This window comes from Penicilliopsis zonata (genome assembly GCF_001890105.1).
Source record: "Penicilliopsis zonata CBS 506.65 unplaced genomic scaffold ASPZOscaffold_27, whole genome shotgun sequence".
NCBI lineage: Eukaryota > Fungi > Ascomycota > Eurotiomycetes > Eurotiales > Aspergillaceae > Penicilliopsis > Penicilliopsis zonata.
In genome coordinates, this window is record NW_019208933.1 from 134,079 (window position 1) to 147,114 (window position 13,036).

At 45.8% G+C, this 13,036-nt stretch overlaps 6 protein-coding genes across 6 annotated transcripts; 1 reads left to right on the forward strand and 5 right to left on the reverse strand.

The window, feature by feature from the left end:
- Nucleotides 1–1,862: 1,862 nt before the first annotated feature.
- Nucleotides 1,863–2,663, reverse strand: ASPZODRAFT_49644 (hypothetical protein; the record flags this gene model as incomplete). The annotated part of the gene is made up of 1 exon (XM_022728410.1): nt 1,863–2,663. A coding segment is annotated over one exon (801 nt), but the record flags the coding sequence as incomplete, so codon positions are not given.
- Nucleotides 2,664–2,696: 33 nt separating this feature from the next.
- On the reverse strand, nt 2,697–4,189 carry ASPZODRAFT_104980 (hypothetical protein; the record flags this gene model as incomplete). The annotated part of the gene is made up of 2 exons (XM_022720875.1): nt 2,697–3,142; nt 3,214–4,189. Coding segments are annotated over 2 exons (1,422 nt in total), but the record flags the coding sequence as incomplete, so codon positions are not given.
- Nucleotides 4,190–5,216: 1,027 nt separating this feature from the next.
- On the reverse strand, nt 5,217–5,602 carry ASPZODRAFT_137192 (hypothetical protein). The gene has a single exon (XM_022724239.1). It carries the CDS (start codon nt 5,556–5,558, stop codon nt 5,367–5,369), a length of 192 nt encoding a protein of 63 aa, XP_022577080.1. The 5' UTR covers nt 5,559–5,602; the 3' UTR covers nt 5,217–5,366.
- Nucleotides 5,603–7,936: 2,334 nt separating this feature from the next.
- On the forward strand, nt 7,937–9,325 carry ASPZODRAFT_76622 (hypothetical protein; the record flags this gene model as incomplete). The annotated part of the gene is made up of 2 exons (XM_022730110.1): nt 7,937–9,032; nt 9,114–9,325. 2 exons carry the CDS (start codon nt 7,937–7,939, stop codon nt 9,323–9,325), a joined length of 1,308 nt encoding a protein of 435 aa, XP_022577081.1.
- Nucleotides 9,326–9,687: 362 nt separating this feature from the next.
- ASPZODRAFT_2119698 (hypothetical protein) lies at nt 9,688–10,740 on the reverse strand (the record flags this gene model as incomplete). The annotated part of the gene is made up of 3 exons (XM_022727787.1): nt 9,688–10,334; nt 10,394–10,642; nt 10,679–10,740. The coding sequence occupies 3 exons, from the start codon at nt 10,738–10,740 to the stop codon at nt 9,728–9,730; spliced, it is 918 nt and encodes a 305-aa protein (XP_022577082.1). The 3' UTR covers nt 9,688–9,727.
- A 778-nt stretch (nt 10,741–11,518) lies between these two features.
- ASPZODRAFT_137193 (hypothetical protein) lies at nt 11,519–12,663 on the reverse strand. The gene is made up of 3 exons (XM_022724240.1): nt 12,535–12,663; nt 12,390–12,477; nt 11,519–12,341 (listed from the first exon to the last, which is right to left on the reverse strand). The coding sequence occupies exons 1-3, from the start codon at nt 12,607–12,609 to the stop codon at nt 11,602–11,604; spliced, it is 903 nt and encodes a 300-aa protein (XP_022577083.1). The 5' UTR covers nt 12,610–12,663; the 3' UTR covers nt 11,519–11,601.
- Nucleotides 12,664–13,036: the final 373 nt, after the last annotated feature.

The window sequence follows — 13,036 nt, forward strand, 5'->3', positions numbered from 1 at the left end:
TTGTGGTAGTGAACAATATTAATATTTATATTAATTTTTTATTATTAATTATCTTTTATAACTATTTTATAACCTTACTATAACTATATTATAACTATTATAACTATTTTATAACCATACCACAACCTTAAAACTAGTTTATAAATTATAATACTAGCTTAAATACTATTTATAATATATTATATATCTATATGCTTACTATTATTATTAATACTGGATTATTAACCACGTTGTTACTAAACCCCTCGGGCCACTACGTATCTTGTGGCTTTGCTACCGCGCTGCCGTCTGCTGCATCTTCCTTCCTTTTTTATATAGCGTCGCCTAGTCGAATGCCATATGCGTCTTCATATGAGTGAGATTGTTCGATTATAACAAGGACTAGAGCTTCTACAGCACCTTTTATGAGAGAGCATCGCCAAAAGACCTTGGTTGGGTCAAAGACTTCGAGCTATGACCGAATCTTGATCTCTCCAGGATCCACGCCGCCACAATGTTGGACCCACGATGGAGATGACTTGATTGTACGGTAGCAGACTTGATGACGGAGGGGCTTCAAGGGCAGCAAAATAAAGGCCTCCGCCACCATTCCTATCGTCCAGACGGAGAGAGCTCTCCCTACCCATATACTTGAGTGCGTCTCATCCTCATTATGTAGAGTCGCCTCTCTTCCTTGCACCTGCACGAAGCAATATTTGCACCACTTTCTCCTGTACCTTGTATGATGCTGCCTGAAGTGCATCTCCATACCTGCTTCCTTGAGCATGCATATCAGCCCCATTATCCAGAAGCATTTGAACCACTTTCTCGTGGCCATTATACGATGCTGCCTGGAGGGCATTGGAAAAATGTCCTCCTTGACCATTGACATCAGCTCCCCTGTCCAATAACACCTGTACCACCTGTGCATGACCTTTATATGAAGCTGCTTGGAGGGCATTGCCATATCGCCCATTCTGCGCATTGACATCAGCTCCTCGATCCAATAACATCCTGACAACCTTCTCTTGACCATTATATGCTGCTCCCTGGAGGGCATTCCCATACTGTACTTCTTCAGCATGGATATCAGCTCCATTATCCAGAAGGACTTGCACCACGTTCTCTTTTCCATTGGATGACGCTGCCTGAAGGGCATTGCCAAAGTTTCCTCCTTGAGCGTTAACATCAGCCCCGTTATCCAGCAGCATCTGCACAACCTGATGATGCCCATTATATGCTGCTGCCTGGAGAGCATTGCCAAGATACCCTCCTTGGGTATTGATATCAGCTCCTTTATCCAGCAGCATTTGTACAACGTTGCTATGTCCATTGTAAGAAGCAGCCAGGAGAGCATTGCCACAATATCCACCCTGGATCTTAACATCTGCTCCCTTTTCCAACAGTGCTTCAACAACCGCAAGGTGTCCATTCTCTGATGCCCACATCAGTGCGGTTGTTTCTGTGGTATCAGTATCATCAATGTGGTATTCATTCCTGCCAGTAATGTTCTGAACCACATTGATATGTCCATTGAAAGCTGCGAGATGAAGTGCATTCATTGGACATTCTCGAAATGGCATGGCTGCGTCCCAGAAGAAAGGAAACCACAAGTCAAACCGGGCAGTATCAGTGTCATATAAACGATACAATCGACCTTCCACGTCAGGATCCATTGTCGATGACATGTTTCGGACGTGATCCGGCCAGTGCACCGCGGAATATGCCAGGAGACTTTGAATGTTGGAGTTTTCTTTGGTTGGTACACTACCAAGGTCGTTCATTGTTAGATATCGAATACAGATTTCTGCCATTTGTGTCTCGGCAGATGCGACGTCGAAGAAGAACGTATAATTGGAGGTGTCCGCGGTTTCCATTCGCGTCAGGAACTCCCTGGCAGTCTGGTGGATAAGGTAAATCCTTGAATTGTTGATAAAGACAAACAGACCACATAATTGTCGTATGATTCTTTTCATTCTTTCTGGATCCAGTCCGGCCTCTTCTGGGGTAAGCGAGTGAGGCGAAATAGCCACACCCAAAGCCATGGCCATTTCCTCGATCGTCAGAGGGCGCCTTGAGGCAACGATAATCTGAAAGATTTTTCGCACCGTCTTTGCTTGGTCTAACGGGATATTGGCGAGGATCTTCCTGTATGCATTATCCACAGAACTCGGAATCAGTCGAATCGACTCTTCATCGGGTCGAAGGCTATTCTGAAACATGGTGCGGATGTCCTCGAGAGCCAGATATAACCAAAGGTAGGTGCGATGTTGCATCTGAAGCAGCTGTTGTTCAAGTCGCCGGTGTATATATGGTGATAGTGATAAGGCTTTAGCTAACTCTGCCACCCTCATTTTCACAACAAGATTGATCTCCTCGTGTATCTGATCGTTTTCCTCTTCACCTTGGAGATGAACATGGGGAAAGGAATCCGTGACGGTTTGGAAATGGTATTTGATATCGTGATAAGGGCGACTAGTAATCAAGAACTTCAACCAGGTGCCGTGAGCTGATGAATGAGTCTTCTGGTGGAAGGATGTAAATTTCTGAAGTAATCTATCCCGGTCATCTGGGCGGCATTCATCAAGCGCATCAAGAACACAAATGGTATTGACCAATGCAGGATCAGATGTTGCTGTCATAAAGAGGCGCCAAAGTTCATCAACTTCTTGCCGGATCTTCGACCCGTTCTTCTCCCATAATGGCAAGGCATACTGTAATAGATCCGGCTGCTGTGCGAAGAGCTGATGAAGGATGGCACATAGCGCTGTAGCCAGGTTGTTTTGTTCATCATTGTCCTTGAAGAAAAAGTAACAGATGGATAGATCCAGCCCGCATGTTTGGAAGTCAAGGTCAATGAGTGATTTTGCAAGCACTGATTTCCCACAGCCAGGATCAGCCGATATCCATAAAAGATCATTGCAGCTGCTCTTCCACCAATTGAGATATTGGGGGCTCTTCAGAACCCATTCACATGTTCCTTCTATCCGGGTTGGGTTGTTGTTCTTGAACTGCTCATACGTCGACGTCTTGAATGCCTGGTGACAGCGTTGTTGATAGTCGGTCAAGAACCTTGTGGTTTGTTCATGATGGTAACTTGCTTGTTGATTTAGCACTCTGTCTAATCCTTGACCGATGCCTTTTAGTTCACCGAGAATCTCAACTACAGGAAGCTTAGTAAAGTGACATCGTAGGAGTATTAAGTGACCATGGATTTGAACTGCTTTTACTTACCACAGACCTCTGCCACCAGCTTTTCTTGCGACACTTGAGCGCGAGGCACATATCCAAGCAACTCCTTGGCATACGATGCAGCCGCCAATGCAGCATACCCTTGCCATTCCTTGTTCTTGTGTGAATCGGCGTAGTCACATATACCGCGGATGATTATGCAAGGAAAATCCAACATCAGACCTGCTGCTTCCATTTCAAAACATAAGGCACCGGTCTCCTGGCGTAGCTGTTCTCTTGTCACTGCATGCTTCATGACCGCGTTCCCTGACGCAATGATGCCATAGTGCGGTCGTGGGTCACTATTATCGCGCTCTATCCTAGCCTCCTCCCACTCTGCTAGACAACACTCACACATGGCTGCAGTGGCAGGATGCTCATACTGAATTTTGAATAATCGATCCCCATCAGGTCGGCCAAAGGTTTTCCTTGTTCGTACAGTTCTTGTCATCGCGTTTTGAATGTAGTCGGGATAGCAATGGTCATCAGTGAGCTCGACTGCTCTCATATTGCTGACAGCGGTCAAGAGTGACTTTGGTGGGCTGCTTAAGAATCCAGTGCGGCGAAGTTTACCACCTTCACCAACTTTCCCCATGTCATATTGAAGCACACCACCACAGACACCCTCCGGGTAACTGATTGCGATGTCGCCGAGTCGAATATCATGGGTGGCGGATGGGATTCCCCCTCCAATACCAACCATCACGCCGATCCGCAGCGAGGCGGAAAATGTACGCATCATGTTGATTGCAACTGTAGTCGCCGAAGTGGTTCCATATTGGCCGCCGGGAAGGCATGCGATGACGATATAGTGGTTTCCGATTCGGCCCAAGGTGTATGAATTTGTGTCTGCCGCATCCTGCTCTTCAAGGATGCCAAAGTTCTCATCAAGGAGCAGCTTGGATGCTGCTGCCTCGATAGGCAAGGCGCAGATCCAGCCGATCTGAAACAGCTCCCGTGCGGGGAAGAGCTTGGCCATCCTCTCCATGAAGTTATTTAGTCAAATAATACTACAAATATGAAGAGATGACAGGCTTTCAATGTTGACTATGTTGATACCAGGAGAGAAGGAGAAAAAAAAGAAGAGTACTGCTGTCAGCTAACTAGCAATATTCAGCCTTGTTACAACTGCGGGGCTCGGCGGCAAGAAGCAACACAGTATGAGTATCAGGATGGACACTTTATCACCAATGGAAATAAAGATAGGGCAATGGTGGAGACTGGATTTCTTCGAACCCCAATAAAAACAAGGCTGGAAACAGAGGCTTTAAGAATTGGCGCCTAATTACGCTGGATATACGCATATCCAACATCGGATATCTATCATTGACTTCCGACGGACATTTCTTATTAAAATCGATAGTATTAGAGAAGAACCTAAGACTATTTGATATTGTTACTTTAAAAGCTATCTGTTTTGTCGGTTTAATATAACTATTTAGCTCTTTACAGTTTCCTTAAGTCAAAAGAAAGGCGCAGTCGTCCCCGGGACAACAGCCACAGTGCTCTGGCCTGCGCAAGGTCGGGGAGTAGCATCAAGAGAGCTGTCTCTTGCCAGTCATCGGATGCAAACCGACGAGACGAGCAGGAAAGTGACGGCGAGAGCGAGGCTGAGTTAAGCCACAGCCCAGCAAGAGCGACTGCCCACCTATTTTATGTTGCTTATTCTATTCACCAGGGAAGGTGTGAAAGACATAGGGAGTACAGGATATGTAATTTGATTAATTAGATATCAGTAATAGGGTGAAGGATTCCTCCTTATCCCTAAATAAGAGCTCTTCCATTCTCTGACTGAGCTACAGAGTATTTATTGCTTTATTGCGGGTTACTAAAATAAAACCAACTCGTGAAACAACAAGTGCTAGCGAGGCCTAATAGAGATATATTCTTTAATGTCATGGCTACACAATAAACAGTTTCTGGCTGGAGCATCATATCAAGTGAATGAATATTACAGTAATTGCTTAGATATTCCTCAAAGTTGAAAAATAATGTTGTTATGCAATTCTCTCTATAGATACATGACTTGAAATATGCCAATTGGATGGACTTGTATCAACGACACGCCATTTTGCAGATCTGAATCAAGCTGTACACCATCTGATTAGCCTTCTCCCAAGAACAGAAGAATATCCATTTATTAACCTCCAGGTAGCTTAGAGACAGGCGATACCGCAGTAGCAGTAGCCCCCGGCGCAATAGCCCTCCCCATCCGTGGATTTACAGCAAGTCTTCAAAATCTCCTTGGGGCAGTGCTTCTTATGACAGGTTTTGGCCGCGGCAGGAGATGCAGCCACGACAGTAGCAAGAGAGAGGACAAGAGCAATCGAAAGAGAGGTAATCTTCATGTTGGCGGCTATTAGGATTGTTGATGGTAGATCGTTGGTAGTAGGATTGTTGGGATGATGGAAGGAAAGGAAGATCTGTATGGGAATGAACACCTTTTTATATCTGAAGACTCCGCCGGATTATTTCCTATTTCATAAACATCACATGGTGTTCGCTGTCCATGCATGGTCTAAACTGGCTGATTGAGCTTGATCAATCAAGCTTCCCAGTATCCTAGAGCAAGTGGATTGATATTTACCAGTGATATTCTAAATATACCCAGGCAGGGGTACTCGGCTAGATTGACCATTGTCTCCCAGTCAACAGTTCGTCTTCTCCAGCGAATTGAATATAATTAAGTTCAAGATAAGCATTTCATCTCTCCTCCTCATAATTTTTATATCGACGTATAGTTACAATTGTATTGCTATCCCATACTGCCTCTCGATTGACATTTCTAGGCCAGTTCTTTGTAGCAAAACACGAACCAGGCAGGCCAAAAAGACCACCCAGAGCAGACGCCTTGCCTCGGTCAAATCCCGAGCTTATCATAGAGAGCCTTGCCCGGCGTCTAGCGCGACATGCTTACTGATTCCAATGCTAGGCCTGAACGATACATGTGGGTTTCCGTCGTTGTACAAAACGTGGAATGGTTGGAGCGGCCGATCAAGTCGTACGGCATACATTCAATCATCTGAGACTATGATTCAGGTAATTAGCAGTCATCGGCGCCGCTAAGGTCCAGTGGGCCGTTATTAGTATTTGAATCATATAATATTATCATAAAGGTGTTCAGCTGCCTTATACTGAGTAAGTGAGCATGTAAAGTACTCCATGCTGTCTTATATGCCTCGGCACATCTACTCACCAGAACACTGCTCTACAGACTATACGGAATCCAGCTTATAAACTATAACGCCCAAGACAGTGCCGTCTTGATGATACTAGTGCGGAGCGTGGAGAGATATATGATGAATCAGAGATGCCTTTGAAGCTGAATAGATTAGGAAGCGTGGTATCTAGATGACATGTTACACGGGTACAGGCCGTTGCCAGTAGACTGGCGATACCCGACCCATGTCGGGGTCAGAGCATCAGATGCTGAGATTTGCCTAAGGCAGCCCCATGCCCACCCATGGGAGCATGAGCTCCGATTGGATGGCCCACGGGTACCCATCATATATGACTAGCAAAAGATTATCCAAAATAGACTTAGTATGGGCCGGGCTCTACCCATGCCTGACCCATAGAAATTACAGTGGTATTAACAGTATCATGAATACATATATAATGAACCTCGGTTAAATCTATATAAATTCATATATATATAGCTTATATAATAATAATTACTGTCTTTAATATGCTACGGGGTATTGCAATTCAATATACGGAGCGCCTGTGGGTTAAGCCTAGTCCGACCCGTGGTGGGTTTACCCATACTCCTTGGGTGGGTCTTGATGCTTGATTTATGGGTTCCACCAATCAGGACCCTACGACCCGGGCCCGGGTCGGGTCAGGTTAAAGCAGGTTGGGGTGGGTTCTATGGGTCGGGTATACGGAGGACTACATACTCCGTAGCCAGCCTAGCCGTTGGCATTAGCAGTTGCTGGGAGCTCATCTGCTGATCAGGATCAGGTCTGCAGCCGGTGGAGGTCGAGTGGTACGACCATTAGACAGCACCAAGAGCCGTCTTCTAACCTTTATATAATAAGTGTTGCGGGTGACCATATTAGCGGAAAAATAAAGGTTTACAAAAGAAGGAATGCTCATACACTATAAGACTTAACATAGTTCTAATTCATCTACCTTTCTTATATCCCTGTACTGATATATAATACATGTATTAGCTCTGCAACTGTGTGGCTTTTCAGCAAGGTCTATACCTGACAACACGGAGCCCTGGGGAGCTAAAGTGTAGGGTATAGGGTAGAGTTACAGCTAGTATAGGGGCATATACACCTAGATGATGGTGCCAGCTTTGAAATTTCCAAGGGTTATCGACAATGATAGTTGCTAATTTAGGAAGGTGAGAGCGTGATGTAGCTCTTAGCCGCCAAACTAGAGACTAGCAACTCTAAAAGCTTTTGGGCTGTAATACAGGATAATGACAATACACATAGGTCTGCATTGCCCTTCAACAACTAAATAGGCCTCTCTAGCAAGTATCCGATTACTTTATAATATATATTTACTGGGCTGTTAGAACATTATGCTAAAAGCAAGCTATTTGGTTATTCATAGGCTGGCTCGTTAAGCTCGTTTAGTTGATAGTTAAGTAGTTATAGTGCTTACTTTGATGTAGTGTCCATACGAGGTATCAACTTTCTTAAATAGAACACTCTTCGGTCTTTCTGCGATTAACCATATCTATTCCATACACCATCGACTACACTCTACCATGTCTACTATTGTAGTTATTGCCTGCCCGCCCATTCCGGGCCATACAAACCCCCTCCTTCCCTATGCCGCGTACCTAAGACATCAGGGCGGCTTTGAAGTGCATTTCATTGGCGGCGATGCTTTTGCCCCGGCGATCATGCAAACAGGGTCCATCTTTCACCAGATTGAAGACAGCCGCGTGCCGGACAGTCAGCATCAGCTTCCCCCAACTCCAGAGCGATTGATCGACAAAGTCAAACACGCTTTCATCGATACGACAGCTCACCGGATGCGCTCATTGCAGGGTGTTCTCGAGTCTCTCCGCGCGGCTCACCCAACACGCGAAGTTGTCATCCTCCAGGAGATCATGTTCATGGGCGTCTGGCCATTTCTGCTCGACGCCCCCTTACCGGCGGGCTACAGCACCTTCCCAACTGTGATCACCTTTAATACAGCCCCATTAGCCGTCTCGAGCATCGACACTGCCCCCTTTGAATCGGGATTTCCCCCCGATGCGAGCCCTGAGGGTCGCGCACGCAATGTAGCCATGTACGCGGCCGGGAAGCCCTTACAAGATGATCTAGTAAATTATGCCAATGCAATTTATTCACAACTTGGCGCCAAGCAGAAAATGACTAGCATGGATGACTGGTGTTACCTCTCTGGACGGCTCCTGCAGCCCTGTAGTCCAAGCATTGAATATCCACGCAGTGATCTCTCACCTGTGGTGACATTTATCGGCGGACTGTCGAGGAAGAGGAACCCTATCCCTATCGTTCTCAACCTGCCGGGTGGTCTTGTCTCAGACAAGCTGTCGAAGAAGAAGAGAATTGTGGTGGTCACTCAGGGCACGCTGGTTCTCGATTACACTGCTCTGATCATCCCGACCATCTGTGCCCTGGCAGACCGGGAGGACCTACTCGTGATAGCCCTGTTGGGAGTCAAGGGGGCATCGCTGCCGGACATTGAGATTCCTTCGAATACAAAGGTCTTTGATTATCTCGCCTATGACGCCATCCTGCCGTACACGGACGTCTTCGTGCTGAACGGGGGATACGGCGGGTTTATGCACGCGGTGATGCATGCAGTGCCAATGGAGATTGCAGGAGCAGGACGTATGTATATCTATTCATCATCTTATCTCTTACACTTACTGCTTACCTACTGTATGTATGCTAATTTCTTATGATAATCAGCGGACAAGGCCGAGGTTGCTAGCAGAGGAGAATGGGCAGGAATTGCAGTCAACATGAAGACAGATAGACCAGGTGTTGGGGATCTCAGACGGGCGATTGATAAAGTCATGGAAAGCAAACAGATGAAGAGCCGATGTCTGCACATCCAAAAGGAGAATGAAGATCTGAATACCCTGCAACAGGTAGAGAGGGTGATTAGAGGCCAGACCTAGACATCTTAAATGCATTGTATGCTTGAAGCCTATACAATAGCCATATGCCTCTATAATAAATACCATGGTCATATGTCTTAATCACCCCATCTATAGCTGCTTTGTACTGCTGCTTTGCCTTCTCCAGCAACATCTCATCAGCCAAAGATGAGCCATCGCTTTAAAGTCGGTGATATTGAAAAAGGGTATATTAATAGATTAGATGTCTTAGTGAACTGTTTTCCGTCATACTCTACGTACCTCCTTTCCATTAACTAATATTCAAGACCTCAGGGCGAAAAGAAGACTACTATTATAAGGATAGAGACAGGAATAGTGCGTCATCTAATTGTTCAATCACTTCTAACATTACCACTAATCAGAATCCACCCAGGGTAGTAACCCTAGCTCTCTTGCTTGCTTCTATTGTCCGTATGCTACTCCAGGCAACTCCGCTCTATCCCTCTCAGGTAATTCAGACATACTCTTCGCCTGGACCTCGACCAGAATAGCACCAGCAGGAGGACGAGAAGGAAGAGGGGGCAAAATGGAAGGATCATCTTTGTCACTACTGATATTCCTTTTTCGTTGTCGTCGGAGGACCGCCAGTAGAACAAGGCAGACGGCGAGTATACCAGCACTGCTGCCCACAGCAATGCCTACTGTGTCTGCTGTTGTCAGGTTTGAATGTCTGGGTGGAATGGAATTGGTGGAATCTATTGTATAATGTGTTTGGGCCGCCGCTGTAGACGTAGAGATCGGGGTCGTTGTTCCAGTAGAAGTAGAGATGAATGTCGTTTTTTCAGTAGAAGTGGAGATGAATGTCGCCTTTTCAGTAGAAGTAGGGAAAAGCCACCCGTTGACCGGAATAGCATATGCGAGCGAGGCGGTATTGACCGTCGATGTATAGGATGACCATGTTGATGCCACTACATCTGAGAGGACGTATTCGATGACCTGGCCGACGTGTAGCTGCGAGGAACATTCGCCTGTATTTCCCACCCCCATCCATTCCACAAAATCGTAGGAACTTGAGCCGCAAGGGTTAGCCGTGTAATATACATCTTTATATAAAGAAAAAACACATACCTCGGACAGCAGGCAACCAAAGTACTGCTAGCCTCATTCACACTCGTCGTCGCCGTGGTATAGGCATCCGGGCAGACAACGGGCCCGATACTGAGCTGCGTCGCATGCAAGTCCACCTGGGACAAAATATGGTTGGCATCCCACCAGGATGTCATTTGCGGGGGCTGGCAAAGGAGGCCAGGCTGGACCCAGATACCATATCCTGGATCCCATGCTACAAGGGAGGTGGGCACGTATTTCCATTCTGAACTTTCACAACCGGAAGTAGATGGTCAGGCGGTCGACATGGGCAGCCAGAAGGTCGTCAATCCGGCTTGCACCTCGGGGGGGTGGGTGGCCATTGCCATTTTGAGTGCTGGATATGAGTGAGGAGAAAAATGAAAAATGAGGTTGTTCTGATGAGGAGGAGCTGTACAATGGTTACACATAAACGGCTCCTTGGTCCCCTTACCTCTACTCCTCACCTAGTCAGGTGACTGCTTCATATGACCTTCCTGTGTACTATATATAATAAAGAAGATAGTTATATGATGAATCAAGTTTAATGCACTAGGTTTGAAATTTAATTGCAGCAGTGGGCACAATGGTATGAAAATATGAAGATACTTAAGAAGGTATTTAGAATCATCTTCCAGGTAGAGGTTTGCTTCTACTTGTGCTACGTTCTCTAATACTTATCAGAAACTTCATTTGACTTTATATGATAGGACCAGACATTATAGGGACGAATTATCTAGGTAGCAGCCATGACATAGTTTCATTGAATAAGTCAACGTTCTAGTATCTCATAAGAATATTATCTGTCATATGCTCTTCTCAGGCATACCGCATAGGAGAGAAGATTTAGGTAGTCTGATATAAACATCTATCATTTCTATTAGAAGGGTTTGAGGAGAATAACTGGGTTATATATAAGAGTTAGTACTTATATTATTAACATACATGATGCAACCTTTGCGCATATTAGAGATAAGATGAGGTCAGTTTGAGATTCAATGACTCCTCAATTGGTGTATATGGATGATAGAGATACCTAGTAGTGCTGGTCTAACAGTAACTAATAATGCTGTATAAGAAATACAAGTATGATACCATCAAATCTCTTTATATAATCGCATATATATAGACCTATTTAATCATATTCATAGTAAGCTTAAATATTAAAACTACTTACAGCTTGAACATATAGCTCAGCTGATGATAAAAAGTCATATAGCTGAATATGATGTGCACTCATCATGAATGAATGGCTCCTCGCCTCTCTCCATCCGCCACCGATTCGTCGCCTCTAGCGCCCCAGGCAACCCTCTAAACAGCCACCCCCATTTCCTCATAAATCCTTCCGACATTTCCCACCCCTTGATATCCCAGGGTGGCGACCACGCGATGATGCCGCGTTGCTTGATCTCATCATCAGGAAAGCCCTCATACAGCCCGCCAATACAGTCAGCCCACAACTCGTCCTCGTCAAAAGTGCCGACGGCCTGGATCAGACGGTCTCGTCCCTCTGGAATCGGGAACAGGTCAATCCAGTCACCGTGAGGCACTGTTTGTTGAAGGAAGGTAGGCAGGAGTGCTGGAGGGAGTATTTCAGGCTTACTAGGGTAAGGGATGACATGGATAACTTCTTTAGCACAATCGAGTGGCGTGGCGAGGATGCCCGAGATGAGAGTGCGGTTGACGGCCAGGGCGCGGAGGGCGTTGAATTGAAGAAGGGTGATGAGGTGGTCTGGACAGAGGGGGAAGACAATATTAAACTGCTCTTTTCTCGGGTTAGGTGGCAGTAAGGGATTTCTCGCGTTGTATATTTGCTTGATTCGCGATGCTGGGACGAGGGAGACGGTTTGCTGTTCATTATCCCAGCATTCTACCAGCGCTTCTGATCTAACCAGTGGCCCCGCTGCAGCGCTGGGTGTTTCCGCTTTCTTTACCAGGGCTTTACGTTTCCCTGGTGGACGGTTAGTTTTGATGGGACAGAACTCAAGGCGTTACTTACGGTATGCCCTTGTACTGAGTCTAGTCTGTGCCCGTCTGCGTGCTGCAGCATCTTTAATGCCAGTCCAGTCGTCTTCCTTGCCTATCGCCTGTACGCCGCGAGTGAGTCATGTTCTTTTTGGTAAGCAACGCAACCTGGTACGTACCTCGGCTAATTGTGGTTTCGACGCGAGCTGGATGCTTGGTGCTGTTGAAATTGCAGGCTGATGTGTACGAATCATGCTGTACGGAAGTTATCATCGCAGTGATGATGAAACTACTGATGAATGATGCAGGTTTCTTCGCCTGTAGTCTGCTCACGGTGGCACTCGGGAACGGAGGAATTGTTATCCCTACTCTTCAGCAGGTGTGGCGCAGACAGACAGGGGTAATAGAATAGTATGATATCATTGGTAATTATTATAGTTTCTAATTTAATCAAGTCTAGCGTCATGCAACCTGCTCACATCGCCCACAAGGATTATAAGCCTTATCATATGCTTAACAATAGCTAGACATTTAGTAGTAAGCCTTATTCTTTATGCAGCTGGCTCACTTGCCCACTTGAAATTCACTTATTAGTCTATTTATAATGTCTTGAAGTTTGATACGCTGTGATTGTTCCAAGGCTATGCAGCTTGCTCACTGTATCTAAGATATATCTTAAGG

Coding starts and splice junctions, on each gene's coding strand:
- ASPZODRAFT_137193 (XM_022724240.1), bottom strand. CDS start 12,609: ATGATTCGTACACATCAGCCTGCAATTTCAACAGCACCAAGCATCCAG. Junction 12,478..12,534: donor CGAAACCACAATTAGCCGAG/GTACGTACCAGG, acceptor CGCGGCGTACAG/GCGATAGGCAAGGAAGACGA. Junction 12,342..12,389: donor ACTCAGTACAAGGGCATACC/GTAAGTAACGCC, acceptor ACCGTCCACCAG/GGAAACGTAAAGCCCTGGTA.
- ASPZODRAFT_137192 (XM_022724239.1), bottom strand. CDS start 5,558: ATGAAGATTACCTCTCTTTCGATTGCTCTTGTCCTCTCTCTTGCTACT.